This window comes from Apium graveolens, chromosome 4, assembly GCF_009905375.1.
Source record: "Apium graveolens cultivar Ventura chromosome 4, ASM990537v1, whole genome shotgun sequence".
Taxonomy (NCBI): Eukaryota; Viridiplantae; Streptophyta; class Magnoliopsida; order Apiales; family Apiaceae; genus Apium; species Apium graveolens.
Genome location: NC_133650.1, coordinates 219,427,813 through 219,442,051, shown reverse-complemented (window position 1 = coordinate 219,442,051; position 14,239 = coordinate 219,427,813). Strand labels below are relative to the sequence as shown.

The 14,239-nt window shown below is 33.5% G+C and overlaps 1 protein-coding gene and 1 non-coding gene across 2 annotated transcripts; both read right to left on the bottom strand.

The window, feature by feature from the left end:
- Positions 1-1,610: 1,610 nt before the first annotated feature.
- Positions 1,611-3,473, bottom strand: LOC141720634 (mediator of RNA polymerase II transcription subunit 4). Its single transcript, XM_074523151.1, has 2 exons — positions 3,343-3,473; positions 1,611-3,002 (listed from the first exon to the last, which is right to left on the bottom strand). Exon 2 carries the CDS (start codon positions 2,990-2,992, stop codon positions 1,775-1,777), a length of 1,218 nt encoding a protein of 405 aa, XP_074379252.1. The 5' UTR covers positions 2,993-3,002; positions 3,343-3,473; the 3' UTR covers positions 1,611-1,774.
- Positions 3,474-8,931: 5,458 nt separating this feature from the next.
- LOC141723016 (small nucleolar RNA R71) lies at positions 8,932-9,038 on the bottom strand. Its single transcript, XR_012576010.1, has one exon. It is a non-coding gene; the product is annotated as a small nucleolar RNA R71 (small nucleolar RNA).
- Between the last annotated feature and the right edge of the window lie 5,201 nt (positions 9,039-14,239).

Below are 14,239 nucleotides of genomic sequence, written 5' to 3'. Positions count from 1 at the left end.
AACAATATCTCTATATATTGAACACTAAGTACCCTGCACCCCCCCTCCCCCCCCCCCCCCCAAAAAAAAACTAATTTTACCCAAAATATCATCTTTCTTAGTTTTCACGTCATGAGTTTCAGCCAAGAGGAGTTACCTTCTTTGCATAAGTTATTTTTTCATGTTTTTCAGTGGGGTCTTAACTGAAGCCAGATTCCCCTCAATCAACCTCACTAAACTTTTCAAACTCATAAATTCATGATCCAAACAAAATCATCATTCATCAATTTAGACCTAGGCAGCAAAAACCCTTCTCAGAAGGCTTATCAAACGACCCTAAAATCAAACATCACAAGCAAACTTGGTCCAACTGATAAATCTCCTGGGATGACCAACAGGTACAAGTTTCAAAATATAAAGACACTTTTTGTGTGATATAATTGACAGAACTAAGCTAATTAAGGTATTCAGTAACAACTTTAATTAGCTTAGTTCTCTCAATTATATCACACAAAAAGTGTCTGTTTGACATTTCTTTTTCTTTTTCCAGGCCACAAAAGCAGGAAAGCTTTGTGCTTGGTATACCACATTTGCTTTCATAAAAGCTAATTCCAGGAAACAGTTACAAATTTTAGCTGTTGAGGAAAACAACTTTTGATGAGATGTTGCAACGAAGGGCATTTGTGGAGGCAGAGAGATAAAAGTGAAAGAAAGATGAGCGACAGTTTCTTGTTTTATGTAACAGGGGTGAATATAATATAGTGTATGATTGTTTTTTTGGACTTCAAGGCTTTCCTACGCACTCTCAATGTCTTTATTTCTCATATCTGGTCCATGATTTCTACAGGGATAACCATAATTCGTTAATATAAAACTACTAAATATGTCGGATAAAATTGGTGTAATAGACACCTTCTTGTTGCAGAGAACTTCTGCATTTTTATTACTAATTATGTAACTCAAAAGAAAGTAGCCAATATATAGGCTTCACAAAACACACATAACTACTACTAGTTACTAATTAGTGGGTAAAAAACATGCCCATGATTTACTCCACTATCCACTTGAAAATAATCCTAAAACAATACTTTTCTTTAATAAGTAATCTATCACTAAACATCTAATAATTAAATGCAATTAAATAAACAATATTTGAAGCATAATATCTAACAAGATATTCTTTAGTTTCTCACTGCAGAAAATGATGAATAAAATACATTATTAAGTTACTCTTGAAAATATATTGACATTCAAAATTATTTTTTTTCTTTAACAAATAGATACATCATAGAGAAAGTTCACATTAAATTAATAAATTTGATGCACCTAGCTCATGTATGACCCAAATGATTAAACTTCACATGCAATATTGATAGACATTCTCTGGAGGAAATGGAAAAATGAAAAAAGTAGAAACAGATAACAAAACTGCAACCATATAAATCATAATATTGTACATTACTCCCAATCAAGAAAATTATGGAAAATAATCAGATTCATTCCTATTTTTGTTGTTACATTAAATTGCTTTACCGTCTTGAATGAAGTAAACTTCACCCGCAAGCAATACGTAGAGCAATATCAAGACATCCATGAAAACCTCTTAGTATGCCCAAAATATGACCCAGAAAATAAAAAGATTTTTGTGAGAAATTATTATCCCTGCTCACGAGCTATAATGATAAATTCTTAAATTTTTCATCCAATACTAAAATGTTCATTACTGAAGCTATTCATGCCATAATTACCTTTCTTTGAAGTTATCAGCAACTTCACAGCAATTATCATAGCTTCATTAATCTTCATCATCAGAACTTGCCTCATCACTGCTATAATCACTATCGTCTTCAATGTCGAGCTGAACGTGCCGAACTTGTATTGGCTCAGGTGCCTTAAATATCCCTGGAGCAATAACTGGCCGTGCCGGTTGCTCTTCCACCCGCGAAGGACCAGAAATAGAATCCAATGGGGGAAGTGCAACTGGATCTCCAGGCTTCCATCCAGGTGGAGGAAGAATTGGTAAATCAGTAGGCAGCTCGACAGGCATTCCAGGCTTCCATCCTGAAGGTATTACAAAATTTGGAGGAATCATGCCCTGCATTGTGGCCATATTAGCAAGTGCAGATTCAGATGGCTGAGTTACAGGGGATTGAATTAATGGCTCAATCATTGTATCCTTGTCTTCCACTGTCTTGGATATACCAACATCCAAATCGGCAAAAGCATACAGTTGAGATGCACGCATTTGTTCCTCCTGCGGGGCAGGGGGAAGTGCTCCCCGAAGTGGAGCTTGCCCAGCTCCAAATTCTGGCGGCGCAAATGTTGTGTAGCTTATTTTGTGTGCATATGATAGAATATCGTTCACCTTTATCCGAGTTGCAATGGATGTGGTATAACTTTCGTCATCTTCACCATCCAACTTTGAGCGCTTGAGGCGACGATAATCAGAATAAGCATCAACAAGTTCATCAAGAACCTGCTCGGCTTCTCTAAGTTTGTTAGCAAACCCAAGAATTGCAGAATCTTTAACCCGAACCTCACGAGTTATCTTTTGCTTAGCATCTTGAAGATCAAGAATTTCTTGAAGTTCTGCAACTGCTTCAAAGAGCTGGGTTTGAAGGGTAGTAAACAAGGAGATAATTTCTTTAGCTGAAGAAGGGGATGATTCTAAAGGAACTGGCGTCAAGGACTGTGTTTGAGACGACAAAAAAGAAGGGAGTGAGCCACGAAAGGCACTCAACCAATGTGCTCGATTAGGTGAAACTTCAAAGAGTCTTGATGCTAGAGACGCCATCTGAATAAGAATAGACTGAGCTCTCGGGAGTGGGGGAAGGAGTGGAAGAAGTGCCGAAGAGGTGGTAACAGCCGTGCCCGCGGTGTTTGAGTGTTGCTGAGAATGATGAGATTGCACAATTTGCGAGGACGAGAATTTTGAAGGAGTGTGAATTGAAGGTGAATTTGTACTAGGCAAACCAAGCCTAGCTGGTGATTGAATTGGTACATTCTGAAGCATTTTCGAATTCCTGAACAAACAAATTACCCGCAACAAATCATAATCTCGACAAACAAATACATTATCAAAAATAATCATAACAATTACCTACAGTATCAGTAAAACCCTATTCAAAATTCAAAACCCTAGGGTTATGGAGACTTTTAATTTCACTACTTACATTACAAGATGAAGATATATACAAATATAAAAAGCCGCTACAACAGTTAAATTACATACAGGAATCGATGAATAATATATATATATAAGTATTTCAACAAAGAAAAGAAATTAACAAATATTAATTGTTGTGATCAAGCTGTACAGAAAAGTAGCATATATGATTAGAGAACTGCCGTGAAAGCACATACCAGTGATGGGTTTTGTGCTACCGAGGGTTGCCGCCGGCGGACCTCCGGCGAATTAAACCGATGGCCTCAAGTTCCCAAGTCTTGTTTATGTTTCAGTTCTGCATCTGTGCTAGATGCACTTATTTTTATTTAATGTTTTTTTAAGTATATTTATTTTATATTTAAACCTCTTTAAATTAATATAATTGTGACAAAAAAAAAAATTATTTCAGCGAGTTTATTACCTTATCGGGGTAAATATATATTATGTCCATTATATTGGTATCGGAGAAAAATATTATTTTATCGAGTTTATTAATTTATTAATTATCATTTTATCGAGGTTCAACTGCATTTCTTTCGGAAATATTGATTTATTATTTCTAAATTGAAGTCTTTATTCTCAACTACTTTTTTATACAAGCTTGCACTTTTATTGTATCATTGTAGAAGTATTCCGCGAAAAAATGTTCATATCCACGAAAAAATTGTTAGCAAGTCTCGTATATTATAATTACTAGTTTATAACGTGTGTGAAATACGGACGAGCTTAATCTTGTTTTGTATTTTTTTTATGTATGGGATTATTTATGGGCTTTTGTTTATAATTTATCTTAATTGTTTTAAGTATATTGTGTTGATTACATGTGTGCATATGTCGCTGATACTGTCAAGTATTTAGACATCTAAATTTAATTGTTAAATCAAGGAACACTAGAATATTTAAATGATAAGTGTCTAAATCTAGTCATAATAAACACTAAACACAACCACTTGAAGTAATTGGCATGCATCCATAATCATACAAGGATATTAATGAATTTTGAGGTGCGTCATCTAGATATTGAAAAAGTAGGTCTACATTTAAAACACATAAACTACCCACGAAAATATGTATTTGTATTTCAAATAGAGTGAGTACATTTTTTTCTTTAGTTAGAATTTTGGACAATGCAACGATGAAGTATGCTTTCCCCCTTGATTTTTAATGAGAGAGAAGCAAACTTTGGTACATCCTCTGTTACGCTAAAGTACTGGGTGCATGCACGATAACTCTATTAATAGCCATTCAAATCACAAGAATTATCCTTCATCTGAATTTCCAGTGCAATCAACTATGTCAAATAAGAAGTGTGTATAAGGCAACACCCATCACTTTGGTAAAATTTTCCAAATCTTGGGTTATAATGTCAACATTTACTGCTATGCATATCAGTTTCATGCCCTTTCCAAGCAGGCTACATGCATATATGTACCAGAAAAATACAACTTTATCACACTTATTGGCGAAGATTAATTCTTACATACTTCGCACAGATGTATAAAGCTATAAATATACCATATTGTTGAATGCAATTTCCATCTTATCATGTGTAAGGACCATATTTTAGACCAGCTTGTTCTAGTTTATAATACACCAAGGAACCTGAAATTGAAAGAACACAAGTAAATCAGAAGGAAACCTGAAAGAGAAAATAAAGAACTATGATGACCAAATTATTTTCATGCAATGACTCTTCTACCCCTTTTTGCAGTTTGTCCTCCACAACAGTTGCAACAAAAAGTATTAAATCCATTCCATCATATCCAATAAAATATTAGGTGCATTAGGCACTGTTTGATCTTCTTTAATATCTGTACTGCAGAAAGATTTGTGGTGTTCATTACATCCATGGTCCAAGTTCAAACAAACATATAAAAAATGCCCTTAACTTATCTCCTTAGTTTGTTTTTAAGGTCCTGCCATGTCATCTCCTGATTTTCTTGCTACCGTATAGCGACATACATGACAAATTAGATAAAAATTAGACTATGTACACAATCATATAAAAATTAGATAAATTTAACATAAAGTAATGCATATTTAAAGAGTTGTATAAAAATAATGGGGGTAGATATTAATTAGAATAGTACTAATTCGAATTATAATAATACAAAGAAACCTGGTAAACATTACCCTTGCACGCTCAGCAGAAACATCCTGGTACTGAGAAAAGAACTTGATAGAAGTCACTCAAATCCTGTAACGACTCCCTCTGGGATAAGCTACAATATATTTACCAACAAAACCGAAGCAACTCAAGTTCCACAAATTATCAAACTGGCATATTAAATACTTGTGTTTACTTGAAAAATATAAGAGTGGAATTACAACTTGGATAGATCGTATTATAGCAGTTCATATATTTTCACAAAATGATCGAATAATATATGTATTTGTCGAAAATTTTAAATGTACAGGCTAGTTTAATTCATTTCAGAATCTACTTTCATGTGGGTAAAGAAATTAAGAAAACTATTTTAGAAAAAATATAGATACCTTGAAACTTCGATCGTTATAGTAATGACACTACTGGACCAAATTTGACTCAAGAATTCATCAATAATCTACTTCAGATACTTCAAGTATATAGTTTGTTCTCGATGGATGCCATGTGATCTGATATAACAAAATTGTATTAACACTATTAGCCAATTCACAAAGGCGTCAATACTACACAAATGTGCACTTGTTTGCGGACTTACAAATTTTAATCCAGAACATGAAACTTATGGCCAACAACATAAATCATGCAACATATAACTGATTCCACTTTCTACATTTTTTTTAAAAAAACATATACATTCTATTTTATAGAACTGTCAGTCTATAGTCCTGAAAACAAAAAATAGATCTACCAATCTATTGTCATGATTCCTCTAAAGGCGCTTCTAGTGCTTATCATAGTTTAGTATAAATGCTTATCTCACCTTATTTCAAGAGGCTTTAGGTCTATATGCTTACTTCGATATGCAAACTTTAGCGTATTATGCGTTTATTCAATATTGACAGAGGCATGGTACAATAAGCTGCAGAACATTCACATGAAACATAATTAAAAAGAACAAAAAGTATTAAAAGGTATTCTTAATTAATTATCATCTCCAATCTCCAATATAAAGAAGGATCATATAGTGAACTTGGTTACTTACAAAAACTCGTCCATGGCCACTAAGAGATGACTGCAACAAATGTATAAGTTTTGAATCTGGATAGGAATATGAGTGGCCTTCCCATCAGTTAACGTAGATATCACTCACGGAAAAAAAAAGCAAAAGGGTTTGCGAACAATCATATGCCAAGTAGTAAGAGAAACTATTGAAATCCCAGACAATGTTTAATTAAAGGGTAAAAAATAACCTAACAATACCATGTCAAATAATATCTTAAAATGTCATGTAACATAAGCTAACAGATGTCAACAGTTTTAAATTAACATTATTCATGTATCGTTAACCTCGATCTTTCTAGAACTCAATCTAGTATCGAAAAGAAAAGATAGTACTACCAGTTTATATTCCTGACTCCTCTAAAGGTGCTTCTAGTATCACTTGAAATCATTACCTAGAAATAAAAAATGTTAACACATAACTTAATTAACATTAATCTCGATCTTTCCAGTATTCAAGTTATAGTATAAAAAAGGCTAGAACTACCAATACATATTGTTAAAATAAAATCAATACAAAAGATTTTAAAAGATTCTAATAAACACTTTATCGGATATTAAAATATTTCCTAACGAAAACATGGCCTTACCATAACTAAACTTTACCTGGAAGGGGGTTTGTGAAGTCATCAGGAATCTGATAAATGGATTTTATATCTACTTGGAACGCTTCATTACAAGTTTAAGTTGGTGTTTTGGACTCAAGTTGTTGGTATTTTTTATATGTTTTTGTGTTATTACATTTCAGGCATCAGTTAAATGAAGAAAGGAGTTTTTCAAGGAAATATACTGAAATAGATCAGAATTGGAAGCTTAGGCATTCCCAAATTGTAGAGGATCTCGCTATCTTCGTGTGGGAAGTTGAATCGCCTAATTCTAACAAGCAGAACTCAAGATAAGGCCAAAAGAAGAATTGTCAGAAAATTTCTAAAAGGCCAGCGCGCCCGCGCTAGAACCAGCGCGCCCGCGCTCTAGAAATCACTATTCCAGCGCGGTCGCGGCCGAAAGTAGCGCGCCTGCACCCTGTTTCTGCACCAGAATCCCGATTTTAGTCAAAATTGAAGATTTTGAGAGTCCTGGTCATCGTGGAGCCTATATATATATCAATAAAAAGACATTTTTAACAACAAGGAGCGAGGGGAGAGCAATAAAAAGGCCTAGAGAGAACGAGACGACTACGGAGAAGAATACTTTTATATTCTTCATTATAGTTGTACTTCAGATGCTTGTTTTCGATTTGTCCTTGAACCCTAATACTCTTATCTTGTTTTATATCATGTTTTCATTGGAAACATGGTGACGATGAGTTCGGTTATGAACTAATCGTTATCTTGGGCTTCTAATGGATTTACTTACGGATTTCTATAGTTAATTTTTTTCAATATATTGGTGTGTGGTGATTGATTGATATCCTAATATTGGTTGTGCTTATTCGTCATATGTGCGTAGCTAACATATAAGATAACGTATTAATCTCTATTGAAGCGAAAGTGAATATAGAGGTTTAGAACTTGTCATGCTAGCATAGGTTCATTTATAATTGTTATGCATGATTCGTAGGTAATTTTAATCATCTTACTTGCCCTATGTAATCACGATAGATAACTTGCGCATTAAACCTTTATGTTGTCAAATTCTATAGACATATAGGGTCTCAACATAATTGGTGTCTATTCAGCTCCTATCTCTTTTGTGGATGTCTTGTAATACGGTATTTGTATAACGAAAGTTGGCGTTTACTAGTTTCGTGTTATCTGATTAGTTGTCATCACCATTGCATGCTAAGGTTAAGAACAATGACTTTGAATGAAGTAGTAATGAAGTTAGAATCCCATGTTTGTCTCATTTAAGTAATTAAACCTCAATTCTCTTAGTTAATGTTATTTAGTATAATCTCTTAGTTAATAGAAACCAAATTGTTATTTATCTTAGCATTGAACGATAGCCATATCATTGTTGCATAAGTGCATGGATTGAACTTAACCTAAACCAGTCTATGTGGGAACGAACTAGAAAGAATTCTATATTACTTGCGAATGCGTATACTTGCGTGTAATTTTAGCGTGTGTTTTCGTCCTAACAAGTTTTTTGGTGTCGCTGTCGGGGACTCGGTGTTAATTTTTAGTTTATGTGCTTCACATCAGTGGTCGTTAAAGTTCATTGACTCGGACTCTCTTTCTTACAAGGTTTATTTTAGTCATGTGTTTTAGGTACTCTAGTTTTTATTACAAATAGAGATCCAGCAGCAGTAACGAAGGCGGTGATGGATTATTCTTAACCAAAGATCAATGACATTCAATCTAGCATTGTCAGGCCAGCTATGGCAGCTAATACCTTTGAGATCAAGCCTAGCATAATTCAGATGATACGAAATACAGTCCAGTTTGGGGTTGCTCCAACGGAAGATCCCAATATGCATATTAAGGATTTCATCGAGATCTGCGACACCTTCAAGTTCAATAATGTTTCTGAAGATACTGTGAAGCTGAGACTTTTCCCTTTTTCTCTGAGGGATAAAGCTAAATGTTGGTTATACTCTCTACTAGCTGGTTCTATCACTACTTGGGAGGATCTTGCTCAAAAATTTCTTACTAAATTCTTCCCTATGGAGAAGACAGCTGCACTCAAGAATGCTCTTACTCAATTTGCGCAGCAATCGGGAAAAACTCTATGTGAAGCTTGGGAGCGCTATAAGGAGATGCTTAGGAAGTGTCCTCATCATGACATGCCTGATTGGATGATCATCAATTGCTTCTATAACGGTTTGGGAGCACAATCAAGACCCATACTCGATGTAGCATCAGGTGGAATATTATGGGCAAAGAGCTATGAGGAAGCTTATGATCTAATTGAACTGATGGCTGCTAATGAATATCAGTATCCAACTCAGAGATTGACACATTGTAATGCCCCCAAATCCGGGGTCAGAGAATTTGGTCGTCACTGTGAAACCTCAATCCAAAACAACCTGTTTAATCAATAAACAAATGCCAGCAGAAGATATTTAACATCTATGACCCCAAACTAATCCAAGATCTTTTAAGGTTACAGTTCTAGAAACAAGATATCCAAATTCCATAGATAAATTTTCACTTTCTTTTCAAACTCTTTTCACAAATTCTCAAATTCAAAACTTAACCCACTAGTATAACTTCGAAAAAAGTATACTAGACCAACGATTTGATAACATAACTAATACATATATATAAACACAACTTTATATAATAGACTTACTCTAGTTCCGCAAACCCTGGACCAACCATCTTCCTAAAGCTTCTTCTTTGCTTTCTTGAATTATGCCGCTAAACAGCGCAAGCTAATCCTCACTGGAGGTTAATTTAAAAAAAAGGCAAGTATGAGCGAAAGAAATGCTCAGCAAGTTCAGTATAATATATATAGGGTCTTTTGATATAAAACCGACATCTACAATAAAGCAGAACCTTTAAAATCATAATAACTGAATTAGAAAATTTTAGTTAAGGAACCCCAGAATTGGTTCCTTAAATGTATTCAAACCCCTTTTGATATTTTCGAGCGAAATGCTTCACCAATACTTTGAATTTTGACGAGAATCAAACTCGTAAAACAGTGTTTATGGAAATATCGTAAACAACAATAACATGAAACAATGACTATGAATTGAATCATAAACTCATTTAAAACTCAACGCTTGATATCAATACTCATTTTGGTGTCATATCGAATTAGATATCAATATGAACTTTGATGTTCACAACATCCCATACTAAAGTCAACATCAATCATCTCTATTAATACCACTTTTGATATTTAACAACAAATGAAGTATCAACATAAATCATAAACCGAATCAAAATTGTATTTCACCTTTTATCCAAAACCAAAATACTTGACAAATTATTTATTATAGGATTATCAAAAACACTATGATAATTTATATTGGAATCTTTCTCTGACGAACGTACTATCACATCTGATCGACCCGTGTGATAGCACTGGATCATGATTCGTAGAAACACGAGTCAAAACACGAGTACTCAAACAAAAGGCAATATATCTGCCTATGGTAGAAGTTGTATCATAATATTTCATATAATACATAGCTCTCCGCTGGACCGTCCGCCCCGGTCACTTACGCATTCATCTAATCTTAAAACCTTTTATTGGAAGGGGTCATAATAATCGACACCCTAAATAATTTTATTCCCCCATTCACTTGGGAAGGAATACTCGCAACCACTCAAAAATTAAAACATTTATAAATCCATTAATTTTGATAAGTAAAAACACTTAACTATTCCGAACATAGAATAACAGAAGAGTACTTGCATGATAAATATTTAATTCAGCGATATGTAAAATAATTATCTATCTTGAATTGAGAATAGGGAAAACAATACTTGCATAATCATAAGCAGTTGGATATGAAAAATATTGAACTATTTAGGAATTAGAATAGCGTAGAAAACTTGCCTTTGATTTCTAGTAGTTAAGCACACTCGCAGTGACACGACTATTCTGACATTCTGTCTCAAGACATCACCGTCTTTCTATTTCGACAATTCACGGATATGCTGCTCCAGCGATTGCTAGAGGCCTGATAACCAACACCATTCCATTTTACTCTTTATCCAACGTCTTGTCCTGATCAACTCGAATTATCCGCATCTATAATTAAAAGATCACACTTTAATCATCTAACGAATAATTATTCGACGATCCGCGCGTCAAAACCCTATCGTCTACCCATACGATAGCCCACAAATAAAGAAAACAGTCAAATATAAGACTGTTGATCCACATACGCACGTAATTTATATAGCACGTAAACATATAACTCACGTATCACATAATTCAAATCACACATGACTCGGTTCGTTAAAAGATTCGACTCGGTATGTTTAAAAATGAAGTCGGGTAAAAATATGATTTATCGCTCAATAATCGAATCAGAATGACTCGCAAAACAAGAAACCTTTCGAAATAAAAGAATTTGTGTCTCAAACATTTTTTTAATAGAAGCAGAATATTTTTCTGAATCTAGACACGTTCGTTTCGTATTAAAAGGAAGAACGGTCTATTTATTATAAATAAAATAAAAATAAATCAATTAATAAAAATATTAATTGAATATTCAATAAATTTATATAATTTCAAAAGCTCAAAATAATTTTAGAATATTATTTGGCTCAATTATAAATAATTACACTTCATTCAACTATTTACGAATAAAATTAATTGATGAAATGAATTAATCAATTAATTAAATAAATAAATAATTAATCAAAACAAATTATAAATAATTGAATCAAATTATGATTTTCGAAAATAATAAAAGATAATAATTTGAAATTGAAATAAATATTTTAGAATTTTTTTCGAAATAACATCTTTATAAAATGGACTTTTCCCGGGGTCATATCCCCTCAAAATCTATAACGACTCTTATATTTAGTATTACTTCAAAAGGTATAAGTATTGTATAATTAATTAAATAGAATATGTGTATTGGTTTTGATAGTAGTGTGTTGTTTTTATTATTATCTGTGATTTATTGGTGAATAGGTTGGAATCGTGTAATTTATTATTGAGTTATGTTGTTTTGTTTTGCTTTTAAAAGTGATTTTATTGCAGTTTTAATTTCATAAATATTTGGATTATCTCTAAAATTGTGTTTATGATTCTATAATTCCAATAATTATTTTTAGGATTTTATAAAATTGAGAAATTAATATTTCAATAATTATTTATCCTTAAATAATTTTCTGATTGTACTTATTTTTAAAAACCATATTTAATTCCAGAATTTTTCAAAAAACAAGAAACTCATATTTTATGAAGTTTATAATATTGTGAGAATTTTAAAATTATTTTGGCAATTTTTGGGATTAATTTATCTGCGCGTTGATTCGTCTAATCGCTAAATGCGGGTATTTATTACGCTCCAAAATTTGTTTTGAAAATTTGAAATTTATGTTTTTATTAAGTTCGGGATATTTGTAAAATGTTAAGATTATTTTGGCAATGTTTTGATTGATATTTATTTACGAATTATACCATTAAAATAGATTAAAATGACGTGAAGGGCTTGCAGTCAGTCGAAATAAAAATAAAACGACACGTATCCAATAAAATTGGACACGTGCCGTGTGTTGGTTGTTTCAGGATGGTGAGCAGTCAATTGAATTGAGGGATAAACATCAATTCCCTTTGGTCTCTCGGCTGATATCTCGATTGTCTCTCTTTCTCTCTTCTTTCCCTTCTATTACCTCTCATTTCCCTTTCTTTTTCGCCCGTCTTCTTCCGTCCTTTCGTTGGCTGTTCCTGCCCTGTGTTTCGCCGCCATTTTCCGGTTGGTTTCCCTGCAGCCCTCCCTGTTTCGATTCCTTTACTTGTCATATATGCATATATATATACATATATATGTGTGTGTGATTATGTGTGTGATTATGTATGTGTAATTGTGTGTGTGTGGTGCCCGGTGGCGCGTGTGTGCAGCGCGTAGGCGCGTGTGACTGTGCTTGTGTTGTTGCTGTTGACTGTGCTGTGGTTCAAATATTTTTGGAATTAATTTTATTAATTTATTTTTCTGCAGGATAATTATTCTGAATAATATTCGTGATATGAATATTTCGTGCAGAAAATATTTCGACTAATCGACGAAGTTTCGCGTTGGAAACCCGAGAATTAATCGGGTACGCGCGAAAGTTTATCGCCGTCCTTGATGACTTTTTACGAGCGGACGATGGACCGTGATGATCGTTATCTGAGTCCTAATTTTATAAATAAATAAAAATAAATCGTATTTTGGAGTTGTACGTAAATAATTGCCTGATTGTGGAATTTGTTTTGTGTCGAGACTTTTGATTTGTTGGTTGTTGACATCGATTGTAATCGACAGGTAGGCTTATAAACAGAAAAAATAATATCAAAATTTTCCTAAAAACTTATTTTAAATACGAGAAATTACTTTATTACATAAAACGTGTTACCCTTATTCGAATACGAAGTACGTGACTATGTGTATAATTATTATACGAGTCGGGTTATCGAATTGGGTTATTAGGATTCGAGGATAGCAAGCATGTCGCTATAACTGATTAGGATATTATTTTATTGTAGATCCCAGTCAAGTTTCGCACGGACCGAAGTCAGTGTAAAAGCTACTTAGAGTTTTCGAAAGCGTTGCAAGGCAAGTACCCTGACTATTCTTTTATGGTTCAGTACATATGAATAGACTGTTATTTTATTCTCGTAAAGGAATAGAAACGTTTTAAGTTACGTATCCCCTGTAGTTATAAATCACTGTTTTACAACTGTTTTTGGGAAAAAGTAACTTCGAAAGGTACCTATCTCGAATGAAAATAATTTGTGAACCAATTTTACGTGTGTTGTTAATATGAATGGCTTTGAAATGAGATAGGTACAAGTGTTTTAAAAACTGGATAAAAAGATAAAATATGGGATATATAGGGGTCAGAGTAAGCCTATTGAGGTGGCGTAAGAGGCTAATTCGGTTGCGCACATTTCATAACCGATTAGTCCAGCAGGTCAGAGACCTAGCTAGTCTCTGAGTTCTGGAACAAGTATATGAGATGGCAGTTGGAGCTGTCTGGTGTTGATAGTCCGATGAGCTGTCTTCACATATCCGTTACGTATCTAATTTGGCTTTGTGATTCCCGTAAGGGAATAAGTGATTGATATAGTTGATTTATAAATGTGAATAACATGCTAAAACTGGACTCTGGTATTTACACTGCACACAACTACGTTTGTTTTGTTAAAAGCATGCTAGTCAGTGATATCCAGTTATATAAGCTTTTCTTATATACTGATGCTCGGAATGATTTACAGATTGCGGATTTCATATTGATTTACAGTTATGTTCCTATAATTATTTACATTATTGTTGTTATCTTGATTTTCATTTGTTGGTACTGCTGAGCGAT